We start from the raw sequence: 13154 nt of genomic DNA, 5'->3' as shown, positions 1-13154 counted from the left end.
GCCATGTTCAAAGAAAAGGGCAGATAGTCATAGTCATAGTCATAGTCATACTTTATTGATCCCGGGGGAAATTGGTTTTCGTTACAGTTGCACCATAAATAATTAAATAGTAATAAAACCACAAATAGTTAAATAGTAATATGTAAATTATGCCAGGAAATAAGTCCAGGACCAGCCTATTGGCTCAGGGTGTCTGACCCAACAAGGGAGGAGTTGTAAAGTTTGATGGCCACAGGCAGGAATGACTTCCTATGACACTCTGTGTTGCATCTCAGTGGAATGAGTCTCGGGCTGAATGTATTCCTGTGCCCAACCAGTACATTATGTAGTGGATGGGAGACATTGTCCAAGATGGCATGCAACTTGGACAACATCCTCTTTTCAGACACCGCCGTCAGAGAGTCCAGTTCCATCCCCACAACATCACTGGCTTTACGAATGAGTTTGTTGCTTCTGTTGGTGTCTGCTACCCTCAGCCTGCTACCCCAGCACACAACAGCAAACATGATCGCACTGGCCACCACAGACTCGTAGAACATCCTCAGCATCGTCCGGCAGATGTTAAAGAACCTCAGTCTCCTCAGGAAATAGAGACGGCTCTGACCCTTCTTGTAGACAGCCTCAGTGTTCTTTGACCAGTCCAGTTTATTGTCAATTCATATCCCCAGGTATTTGTAATCCTCCACCATGTCCACACTGACCCCCTGGATGGAAACAGGGGTCGCCCTGTTTGTTCGCCCAATAGGACGATTGCTTTAAATTGCATCTATTTCAATGTACGTTGCCGGACAGATAAATCAGATGCTTTATTCCAGCATTTAGTATGCTGTTCTTCACCAGTCAGGAGATCTGTTAGAGTTCTTTTTGGGAGTAACAAATAGGATGGACAAGGGAGAGGCAGCGGATGTCATTTACTTGGGTTTTCAGAAGGCATTTGAGAAGGTGCCACACATGAGGCTGCTTAACAAGATAAAATCCTCTGGCATTACAGGAAAGATACTGGCATGGACAGAGGAGTGGCTGACAGGCAGGAGGCAGCGAGTGGGAATAAAAGGGGCCTTTTCTGGTTGGCTACCAGTGACTGGTAGTGTTCCTCAGGGATCAGTATTGGGACCGCTACTTTTCACATTGTTTGTCAGTGATTTGGATAATGGAATTGATGGCTTTATGGCAAAGTTTGCGGATGATACAAAGATAGGTAGAGGGGTAGGTAGTGCTGAGGAAGCAGTGCAATTGCAGCAGACATAGACAAACTGGAAGAATGGGCAAAAAAGTTGCAGATGGAATACAGAGTTCGGAAATGTATGACAACGCATTTTGGTAAAAGGAACATTAGTGCAGACCATTATCTAAATGGGGAGAAGTTTCAAACATCAGAGTTTGAGAGGGACTTAGGAGTCCTCATGCAAGACTCCCAGAAAGTTAATTTATAGGTTGAGTCTGTGGTAAAGAAGGCAAATGCAATATTGGCATTTATTTCAAAAGGAATAGAATATAAAAGCAGGGAGATAAAGCTGAGGCTATATAATACATTAGTCAGGCCACAGTTGGTGTGTTGTCAACAATATTGGGCCCCATATCTCAGAAAGGATGTATTGTCATTGGAGAGAGTCCAAAGGAGGTTCATGAGCATGATTCCGGGAATGAAGGGGTTAACATAAGAAAAACATTTGGCAGCTTTGGGCCTGTACTCACTGGAATTTAAAAGAATGTGGGGGTATCTCATTGAAATCTACCAAATGTTAAAAAGACCAGATATGGTGGATGTGAAGAGGATGTTTCCTCTGGCGGGGGTATCCAGAACTAGAGGGCACAGCCTCAAAATTGAGGGGTGACCTTTTAGAACAAAGGTAGGAGGAATTTTTTTAGCCAGAGAGTAGTGAATCTGTGGAATGCTCTGCCACAGACTGCGGTGGAGGCCAAGTCCGTGTGTATATTTAAGGCAGATAGTTGATAGTTTCCTGATCAGTCAGGGCATCAAAGGATATGGCGAGAAGGCAGGTGTATGGGACTGAGTGGAATCTGGGATCAGCCATAACAGTGGCAGAGCAGACTCGATGGGCTGAATGGTCTAATTTGCTCCTATGTCTTAGGGTCTTTTTTGGCAAAATAATGTATGAAAGATTGTTAAAGCATTTTCATTTCTATTCTCCTAATCCCGCAACTTTTTGAAGATGTGCCTAAGGCAATCCTTTGACTTTCTTTTTGTGATTCTGTGATGGAAAATTAGATTGAATTGTTTAAAAACTATCACATAATAACAAGCCTACGCATCAAATATAGATTTCTTTACGGTGCAGTCATCAGCCCTTATACTTTGGAGATTTTGCTTAAAGTATTTTATGCTGAATCATTTAAAACCAAATCTTAATCAACAATTGGATACGTTGGCGTATCCCTGTTCAACGAACCACAAAGATTTGTACTTCCCTAAATACCACTTTTATTTCTTCTTTTACAAAGCAACCCAACCCACTACCCTACATTAGCACTCCACCAATTCTCTCCATAGCTGAGATTGGGCAATCCTTCACTTCAGAGATAATCTGTTTTCATTCCTTTGAGTTAATGAAAGCAGTTGTCACATCCTAAATTCATATGTCCACTTCTATTTCTTCTCCCCACGTTGTCCTCTTTCTTCTTCATAGGAGTTTTGATTGAGCTCAGTTTTCACCTTCCAGTTAGTACACGTTTTCATGTGAGTCCACCAAGGAACCCTGCACCCCGAAAAGAGTTCACAGGGACCCTCACATCCTCCAAAGATCCAACTATTTCACATGCCCTCTCCCACACACATACTACAAAAGATTTACTAGGTCCCTCGCACCCTGCAGAAGATCCACAAGGACCTCTCGTAAAGGGTTCACAGGATTTCCAGATCTTCCAAATAGTTCGTCGGACTGCTCACACTCTCCAGCGGGTTCACACAGGAACCCCTACACATCCAGATAGGTCACAGGGACACTCAGACCCTACACAATGAACTAAAATAAGTTCACTGGGATTCCCACCCACCCTCCGAAGGGTTTACAGGGATCTTCACATCCTCCAGCAGGTTCACGGGAATCTTCCCTCCCCGCATCCCCAAAGGTTTCACTGAAGAACCCCAAAACCATCTATAGGATTCTTTGGGTCATTCTACCATAACTTCTAAAAGTAAATTGTTACTGCTGCTGGAAGTAAGTTCTGTTCTAAACCAATCATATCTATCGGATTTTAAACACTGCGCGGTCCATGTGGTCCAATTAGCTTCGGATCTGCTCGCAGTTGCTGGCGGTACCTGTAGTCCTCACTGACAAGGCGGACTACAAATCCCGAGCAGCGCGTCGCTGTCTTCCGGGGAGTGACAAACTCCGGGTGCAGGAGGGGGAGAGATCGAGGTTCTCTGTTTTGTGTATTTGCAAACTTGCTTCATGTCTGACAACATGCCAGGAGCGATGACAAGTAAGTTATTCGGAAACCTTAACTATAGATGCTGGCGATCGCTTTTATTTTGTTATGCCCATAAATTGGAAGTCATTCTACACAGAACGGCGTTCTTATGTGCTGCGCACTTTCACGTCTTCAGATTCGTTAATTTTTAAGCAAGGGTAACCTTGCAATTATTTGGGTTAATCTATGCAAATGCAAACTCATCTGATTTCGAAAAGTGACTTAAAATGGTTAATTATAGTTTAAAGTTTTTTATATGGACGGAATTAGTCGTTGTAATTCGAGTGCTGTACTTCGGTTTGGTTAGATTGTCTTGGTGCTGTCAATCAGTTCGGATTTTATGTCTTTCTGGTGATACAGTAGTTACAGGGAGATTTTAGATGGCTGGTATCACTATTGCTGGTGCACCCTGTAGTATTTAGAGAATGAGTGAGGTAAAGGGTGGAGAGGAGAAATATTACTGGTGTACACATGGGTTATAGAGACTGTGAGATAGGGGTGGAGAGGAGAAAAAAGTGTATTACAGTACTGGTGTACCCATAGATTATAGGGAATGGATGAGATAGGGGTAGAGAAGAAAAATAAATTATTAACTGGCGTAGAAATAAAAAATGGGTGAAATAGTGGTAGAGAGGAGAAATTGCGAAATAATGTCTTTTGTGTGTCCTTGCTTAAACGAAACTGCCAGTTTTGCAAGGCTTGCAATCTATGAAGCCACCCGCACCTCTTCTGTCCAAGAGTACTGGATAAAAATTGCAGAAGTGGGCTGCTTGACATCTGCCAAGGTCTCTCCATACACTACTTGAGTCATGTCTACTTCCAGAATCTGTTTTGGGCTGACTAACTTTTCAAACCTACTTGGCCCTCTCTCCTCCTCCTCTCTTTTTCCATTTCCCGTTCTGTCTCCCCTCTCACCTTCCCATCACCTCTCGTTCTTCCATGGTCTGCACCCCTTTCCAATCAGATTGCTTCTTCTTTGGCCCTTCACCCCGTCTACCTATCACCTCCCAGCTTCTTACTTCATCCCACTCACCTTCCCTCTCACCTGGATTCTTGTACACTTTCCCCTCCCTTCCACGTTCTTATTTTGGCTTCTTTACCCTTCCTTTCCAGTCCTGGTGAAGGGTCTCAGCCCGAAACACCGACTGGCTATTTCCCTCCATGGTTTCTGCCTGACATGCTGAGTTACTTCAACACTTTGTGTGTGTGTGTTGCTGTGACATGGGGCCAGGCGGCACAGCAAACCCTTCAGTGACTTCTTGCTGCCCCTGTAGAGCCATGAGTTCTCAGCCTGACATCAACATTTAAACTCGCTACTAGTTGATGATCATGGGCAGATTGAGCCATTGTCTTCACCCCAAGCACCGGGCCCTCCCCTCTCATTCTTCCACTTTAACCACCATTACATGTTCAAGATGACCATGAAAAATGACCTATTCTGAGTACATTGGAAGCAAGAGGTTAGCTAAGTAGAGGCCAGAGGGATAATCTATGTGGGGAGCTAAGGGATATGAGTGAGAGCAGTATTGTGTATATTCCTGCTACACAACAGGAAGGACGTGGAATCAATAGGGAGAGTGTGGAAGAGATTCACCAGCATGTTACCTGGAATGGAGGTTCTAGCTATAAGGAGAAGTCGGACAGATTGAATTTTTCTCATTGGAACGTTGGGGGCTGAGGTGAAAAATTATGAGGGGCATCCATGGAACTGAATAGAGTAGACTAGAACAAGAGGTCACAGATATACGGTGAGAAGGGTAAAATTAACTAAGGTTTGAGGGGAAAGTTCTTCACACTGATGGTGGTTGTTCACCTAGAGCGAGCCACCAGTGGCATTTGGACTGGTACAAAGATAGGAAGGATGAGGAAGAATATAAGCCTAATGAAGTCAAATGGGACAGAGTTGGCATGGACGAGGTGCGCCTTAGAGAGATATCTTGGTTCTGTGCGATTTTATGATTCTGAGTTAGCAACCAAGCAAAAGCTTATTTGATCTAAGCAAAGCTTCCCAAAGCTGAAGGCCACGTAATTCAGAAACTTTTACAGTATCTCCACAATAGATGATAGCATAGTGGTTACCGCAATTGCTTTGCAACACCGGCTATCACGGGTCAGGGTTCAAACAAGTTTGAAGGAGTTTGTATGTTCGTGTGGGTTTCCTCTGAGAGCTCCAGTTTCCTCCCACAGTCTGCAGATGGACTGTGTGGTTAGGGTTAGTAAGTCATGGGCATGCTACGTTGGCGTCAAAAGTGTGGCAGCACAGGGTGCCTCCAGCACAATCCTCGCAGATTTGATTTGATGCAAACAACGCATTCACTGTATGGTTCAGCATTTCAATGCAGATGTGATAAATAAAGCTAATCTTTTCTTTTCTTCACACCCACCCATTCCATTCTCGATAACCCCCGAGTGGAGCAGCAATAGTGATACCAATCATCTAAAACCTGCCATTAGAACTTTCATCCCTGTATGGCCTTGTACTGCCGCCCTTCAGTGAACACTGACTCTCCTACACCCATTTTGTCTGCACACGTACACTATCACATTCTGGAGTGCCTTCCCGAGTTTCTATCTCATCAAACAGTGTGGAAACAGGCCATTCAGCCCAACTCATTCATACTGACCACTGGGCACGCTTCTGCATTCACCCCATCACCTAGCATTTGGTCTATAGCCCTTGATGGCTAAGGATTTCAGTGTTCATCAGGATACTTCTTAAAGGCAGTCAACAACCCGTCTTCAGCCACTCACTCTCTCAGCCGAGGTGTCAGGTACATAGTACTCTTGGGGTGGAGAAGATCTCTCTAATATCCCCTCTGATTTTGTTCCCCTTCACCCTAAACCTATGTCCACTAGTTTTATCTATTAATGAAATGGGCACAGTCCACCCTCTTTATATCTCTCGTATTTTTGTGTATACTCCAGTCTTTTCTCCTCTTAACCTCCTTTGTATCAACAAGAGCAGATCTAGTTTCCTCAGTCTGCTCTGAACTGAACTCCATCCCAGGCAATGTACTGGTAAATCTCCAGTGGACCCTCTCCAGTGCCATCACATTCTTCCTGGAGCTTGGTGACCAGAACTGTACACATTACTCCAGCTGAGGTCTAAGTAACATTTTATAATCTCCCTACTTCTGCATTCAGTGCCCCATCTAACGAAGGTCAATGTGCCTTCCTAACCTCAGCACAACGCCTTACAGTACCAGTGACCCGGGTTCGATTCTCGCTGCTGCCTATGAGGAGTTTGTACATTCTCCCCGTGACCGTGTGGGTTTCCTGTGGGTGCTCCGGTTTCCTCAAAGAGGTGCCGGATGATTGATGAATGAGGCATTGTAAATTGTGGGGTGAGACGGTCACGGAGGCTGGATTAATTTGGGCTTAAAAGGCTGGAGCGGCCAATTCTGCACTCTATCTCAGGAAATAAATCGATAAATTAAAAAAAAATTCCTTCCATATTGCCTTTTCTCTTTGGAGCGACAGCAGATGAGAGGTGACCTGATAGAGGTGTATAAGATGATGAGGGGCATTGATCGTGTGGATAGTCAGAGGCTTTTTCCCAGGGCTGAAATGGCTAACACGAGGGGGCACAGTTTAACGGAAGTAGGCACAAAGGGGATGACAGGGATAAGTTTCTCACACAGAGAGTGGTGGGTGCGCGAAATGCACTGCCGGTGAAGGCGGTGGAGGCAGATACAATAGGGTCCTTTAAGAGAGTCTTAGGTACATGGAGCTTGGAAAACTAGAAGGCTATGCGGTAGGGAAATTCTAAGCAGTCTCTAGAGTAGGTTACATGGTCAGCATAACATTGTGGGCTGAAGGGCCTGTAATGTGTTGCAGATTTCTATATTCCATGTTCAGATCTACACCCAAGTCATTCACATCAGAATCAGGTTTATTATCACTGGCGTGTGTCGTGAAGTTTGTTAACTTAGCAGCAGCAGTGCAATGCAATACATAATACAGAAGAAGAAAAAAAGTAATAAATCAATTACAGTATAGTATATTGAACAGATTAAAAACCATGCAAAAAAACGAGAATAATATGTAATTAAAAAGTGAGGTAGTGTTCATGGGTTCAATGCCCATTTAGGAAGCAGATGGCAGAGGGGAAGAAGCTGTTCCTGAATCGCTGAGTCTGTGCCTTTAGGCTTCTGTACCTCCTTCCTGATGGCAACTGTGAGAAAAGGGCATGCCCTGGGTGCTATTTGTAACATATGTAACAAATAGCCAGGTCCCAGCACCCATCCTTGTGGGAGACTACTAGCCTCCGGAATCGAAATGCAGAAAACAATTCTCCACCATCAACCTCTGTCTCATTCTACCGAGCCGGTTTTGGATCCAGTTTGCCAACTTGCCCTGGATTCTTTGGGCCCCAACCTTTTGAACCAGGCTCCCATGTGCTACTTGTCAAAGGCTGTGCTGAAGTTCATGCAAATGACATCTACTGCCCTGTTCTCCTCGATATGCTTTGTTACCTTGTCAAAGAATCCAGTCAAATGTGTCACGCGGGATGTGCCCTTGACAAAGGCATGTTGGCTATTTCTGATTAACCCCTGTCTTTTCAAGTGATCGTTAATCATCACCCTCAAAACTTTTTCCAATATCTTCCTTACTCTGCTGTTAGGCCAATGGGCTTGTAGGTACCAGGCTTTTCCTTGAATCCTTCTTATTTTTTTCTCCCCTCTCAGAACTTCCTTCAAGTTTTCCCTTTAATCAAGTTTCAACGGTCTGTTCTTTAACCGAGAATTAATTGTCTCTATGAAACATCTTGGGAGATTTTTTTCTGTGTTAGGTAGGCTTTATAAGTGTAATTTATTGTTAATGCAGGACTGTGCAAAAGTCTTCAGCATATACTGTATATAGCTTGGGAGCCTAAGATTTTTACACAGTACTGTAGCCACTTTATGTATTGTATTGTACTGCTGCCGCAGAGAAAAAACAGATTTCGTGACATATGTGAGTGATGATAAACCTGATTCTGATATGGGTCTCTTTTGTGGGCTGAGAGTGAGAAGGGGGCAGCGAGAGGGTAATCCTGATTGGGAGAAGGGGAAGGGAGAGGGGAGGGAGCGGGAAGCACGAGAGAGATATTCTGTAATGATCAGTAAACCATTTGTTTGGAATGAAATGTCTCAGGACTGGGGTGTTTCTGCACTGCATCACCCCCCCCCCCCTTCTCTGCAACCTGTCCCACACGCCACCTGTGGCTCTCCACCCTCGCCATTCCCAACATCCTTCGTTCCTGCCAGATTTATGAGCTTGCTCTCCTCTCCATATTGACAAATACAGCACGGTGCCAAGTCTCATATCTAGCTGGAGTACACAGGACTTGTGTACAGTACTGTATCTAAGAAAATATGTGATGGCATTGGAGAGGTACCAGAGAAGGTTCATAGTCATAGTCATATTGATCCCGGGGGAAATTGGTTTTCGTTACAGTTGCACCATAAATAATAAATAGTAATAAAACCATAAATAGTTAAATAATAATATGTAAATTATGCCAGGAAATAAGTCCAGGACCAGCCTATTGGCTCAGGGTGACTGACCCTCCAAGGGAGGAGTTGTAAAGTTTGATGGCCACAGGCAGGAATGACTTCCTATGACACTCTGTGTTGCATCTCGGTGGAATGAGTCTCTGGCTGAATGTACTCCTGTGCCCACCCAGTACATTATGTAGTGGATGGGAGACATTGTCCAAGATGGCATGCAACTTGGACAGCATCCTCTTTTCAGACACCACCGTCAGAGAGACCAGTTCCATCCCCACAACATCACTGGCCTTACGAATGAGTTTGTTGATTCTGTTGGTGTCTGCTACCCTCAGCCTGCTGCCCCAGCACAGAACAGCAAACATGATAGCACTGGCCACCACAGACTCGTAGAACATCCTCAGCATTGTCCGGCAGATGTTAAAGGACCTCAGTCTCCTCAGGAAATAGAGACGGCTCTGACCCTTCTTGTAGACAGCCTCAGTGTTCTTTGACCAGTCCAGTTTATTGTCAATTCGTATCCCCAGGTATTTGTAATCCTTCACCATGTCCACAATGATTCCAGGAATGAAAGGGTTAATGTACAAGGCGCGTTTGATGGCTCTGAGACGGCACTCAGTGGTGTTGAGAAGAATGAGGGGAGATCTCATTGAAATCTATCAAACGCTGAAAGGCCTAAACAGAGCGGATATGATGTTTCCTGTAGTGGGGGAGTCCCTTAATTGCTTTTTACTTGATTCGTCACAATATTCAATCATTTCTAGACACGTCACAGAACCATAATCAAGCAAAATAAAATAGACGTGAAGCCAGAGGGTAGACCAGAGGAAACCCACGCAGTCACAGGGAGAACTTACAAGCTGCTTCCAGGCAGCAGTGGGAATCGAACCCTGATCGGTGATCAGCACTGTAACAGTATTATGTTCAGGTATTACTAGCTCCAGCTATCATTTTGGGGCAGCACGTAAATATTTATATGAGCCACTGCAGTGATCGATATTGGTGACTGATAGGCAAGTGGGATTTGTTGGATGTTATGACATCAGTCTGAATGGCAATTAATCTTTGAATGACCTTATTAAATTTTATGGGTTTAAATAATTACAAACCCAGCCTTTAACAGCTGAGTTAAGAGCTTGTTGCTGATGTGATTTAACATAGCAGCGTATCCATTCACAGTGTGAACAGCATCATGATATATTTGCTGGTAATTGTACAAAAAGAAAGGCCTCTGACATGCAGTGGAGTGATGCCACAGGTTGTTAAAAGTTGGTCTTTTCTGAATTAGTGTTGTAGCTAAAAATCCCACCCTAATCTCCCCAATTCCCTGGCTAGCAAAAACCAAGTTCTAGTGTTTATTTCAGTTAAGCCTATGTTTATTTCAGTTCCTGGACTGGGGTGAAGCTAATCCTACCTTAGCTGGATATTATGCACAATATACTATTGGTATCTTTATGAAACACTATCAAAATCAAGGGTAATTTCTCAGATTGAAAAAGTGCAGCTTTCATTGGTGAAACCGTAGGAGGATGTAGTTATTTTGAATTTTTGGAAGGTTTTTGTTAAGATCTCACGGAAGGAATTTAGTTGGTCCACAAGATTAGAATACATTAAATTCAGGGTAATTACTGACATGGGTTGGGAATTAGTTGTTGGACAGAAAGAGTGGGAACAAGCCGTTAGTTGTCAGATTGGCATGATGTAACTTGCGGATTAAAGTGCTTGGTCCCAACTATTTTTATTTAGAGATACAGCACTCGTTACCCAATGAGCCCGTGCCGCCAAATCACACCGATGTGACAAAATTAACCTACTGCCCCGTGCGCCTTTGGAATGAGGGATCCGGAGCGCACAGAGGAACCAGGCTTACTCACGGGGAGAACGCGGCGGAACTGAACCCAGGTTACTGGCACTGTAGCGATTCAGGAACAGCTTCTTCCCTTCTGCCGTCTAATTTCTAAATGGCCATTGAACCCATGAACACTACCTCACTACTTTTTTATTTCTGTTATTTTGCACTACTTTATTAATTTATAGACTATATCTACTTAATGTAACTCAGTTTTTTTTCTCTATACTTATTTAGTATTTCATTGTACCGCTGCTGTAAAGTTAACTAATTCGACAACATTACCGATGATATTAAAACTGATTCTGATTCTGTAACGGTGTTAAACTGATACCACACTATCTTATGCCTCCTCCCCCTTCATCAGCTATTTGGCTGAGGGGACCAAATGTCATATTTTCAGTTTTGCTCATCAAAACTTTTGAGCATGGAGAAGATGTGCAAAAACATATGGATAGGCTGAGTGAATAGGTCAGAAAATGCAGATGAAATATCAATGTGGGGAAAAAATGTGAGATAATCCAGTTCGATACACGCAGCAGAAAAGCAAGATGCTGTTAACTGGTAAGAGATTCGGTACCATCGATCTTCAAAGGAAGCCAGGTCTGTTTGTACAAAGTCACAGGTATAGCAAGCAAGTAGGAGGGCAGACAAGTCAACCTTATAATGAGAGGATTTGGATACTGGAGTAAGGAAGTTTTGTTGCAATCGCATAAGGCCTTTGTGAGCAAGTTCTAGACAAGACACAGTTTCAGAATAAAGGATAAATTGTTTAGATTGGATTAGTTTATTATTCTACACACCAGGGTGAGGCAACATTCCTTGTTGACGTGAACCTCACAGAGTAAACAATTCACCTGGAGAATTGAGATGAGGAGAAATTTCCTCACTCACTCTGGTAAGTGTTTGGAATTCTCTATTCCAGAGAACTACGGAGGATCAAAAAGGAGGTTTGCTTGATTTCACTACGTAAAGGAAATCAAGGGAGATGGGGATGAAACTGGAAGATGGCAGAGGAAGATGATCACCTGCCATTAGTGGGGGAGGCTCAAATGCAGATGGCCCATTCCTGCTCTCTTTTCTAACATTCTCGTGTGGCAACGATTCCAAGAAAGTTGGCAATTCTGGTGACACAGATTTGTTATGGACATGTCATTTATTAACAGATGTTTGTTGTCTGGTGTTTTGTTCCTAGAATTCCGACTGGCCCTTGTCCAGCTCATGGTGTCACCCCTGAAAGCCAATAACCTCAGTAGAGTTGGGGAGTTTGTGAAAGAAGCAGCTCTGAAGGGAGCAAAGATTGTTGCCCTCCCTGTAAGTAATGGAAATAACGTACCTGTTCCCATTCCCTGTTATAGAGTCGGGTCATAGAAAAGTGCAGCACAGAGTGTAACACGCCATTGCATAATTTAATCCTTACCATCAGTGACAACATAACTTGCATTGGTCTGAAGTGAGAATATTTGCTGATTGTAGAGAATGTTTTCACTAATCTACACAACAGGTAGGGATTATAGCTGCGTTGATGAGTTAAGGTCCTGGCTTACGTAAGCCTTTAGTGGGCCAGATGCCTTTGTCCCACTTCATCTTGTATACAAATGGAAAGTTTGATAAAATGAGGGCTAATATTTATGTTGTGGAAATGCCACCAAAAATGAAAAGATAATTCAATCCACGAGTTCAAATTTTACATAGGCTGAGGTTTTATTTTGAGCATAATGGCATCCTTCAGATTCTTTCACTGTGATGCACCCTTGTTATATCGTCCTCTTCCACAAGTACATTACAGTGGCTTTGTACAAAATTCAGATAATGATTGCTCGTCCTTGATTTTTTATTCTGAACCCCTGAATTTAGAGATTCTCTGTCTCTTAAATTACAGGAATGTTACAATTCTCCCTATGGAACAAAATATTTCCCTGAGAATGCAGAAAGGATCCCTGGAGAGTCGACACAAATATTATCTGAAGTAGCAAAGGAGTATAATGTTTATCTTATTGGTGGTATGTATGGGATCTCTGCCTGAAAGTTTATTTCAAACTGACAAAAGAATCAAACCGCTGTAATTGCTTTATTACATCTTGTGAAACAGCTTCAAACTCATACTAATAGAGGTGTGAAGCACAATACTTTTTACATGGTTAAGGCTCTGAAGATAACCTAATGCTTCATGGAAATTAGAACCGAACTTGGTATAAGGCACTCTCTGTGTCCTTTTGAGGGAGTGATGGAGGAGGCGGGTGTGTCTTGGGGGATAAGTATTGCGCCAAGATATCCCATATGTCTTTATTACACCCGCTATTGTTTCAAGGTTCAAAGTAAAATTTATTATCAGAGCACATACAACCCTGAGATTCTTTTTCCTGCAGGCATTCTCAGCA

General features: G+C 43.3%; 1 protein-coding gene across 1 annotated transcript in view; it reads left to right on the top strand.

Moving 5' to 3' along the window:
• Positions 1-3308: 3308 nt before the first annotated feature.
• Positions 3309-13154, top strand: part of nit2 (nitrilase family, member 2) — a 32300-nt gene continuing 22454 nt past the window's right edge. Inside the window, exons 1-3 of the mRNA XM_063049833.1 lie at positions 3309-3444; positions 11969-12087; positions 12656-12776. Coding sequence (XP_062905903.1) covers positions 3414-3444; positions 11969-12087; positions 12656-12776 — 271 coding nt within the window. The 5' untranslated portion in view covers positions 3309-3413. The remainder of the gene's footprint in view (positions 3445-11968; positions 12088-12655; positions 12777-13154) is intronic.

This window comes from Mobula hypostoma, chromosome 6 (assembly GCF_963921235.1).
Source record: "Mobula hypostoma chromosome 6, sMobHyp1.1, whole genome shotgun sequence".
NCBI classification, from domain to species: Eukaryota; Metazoa; Chordata; class Chondrichthyes; order Myliobatiformes; family Myliobatidae; genus Mobula; species Mobula hypostoma.
Note: the sequence above shows the minus strand (reverse complement) of the source record. Positions and strands in the feature narration are given on the sequence as shown.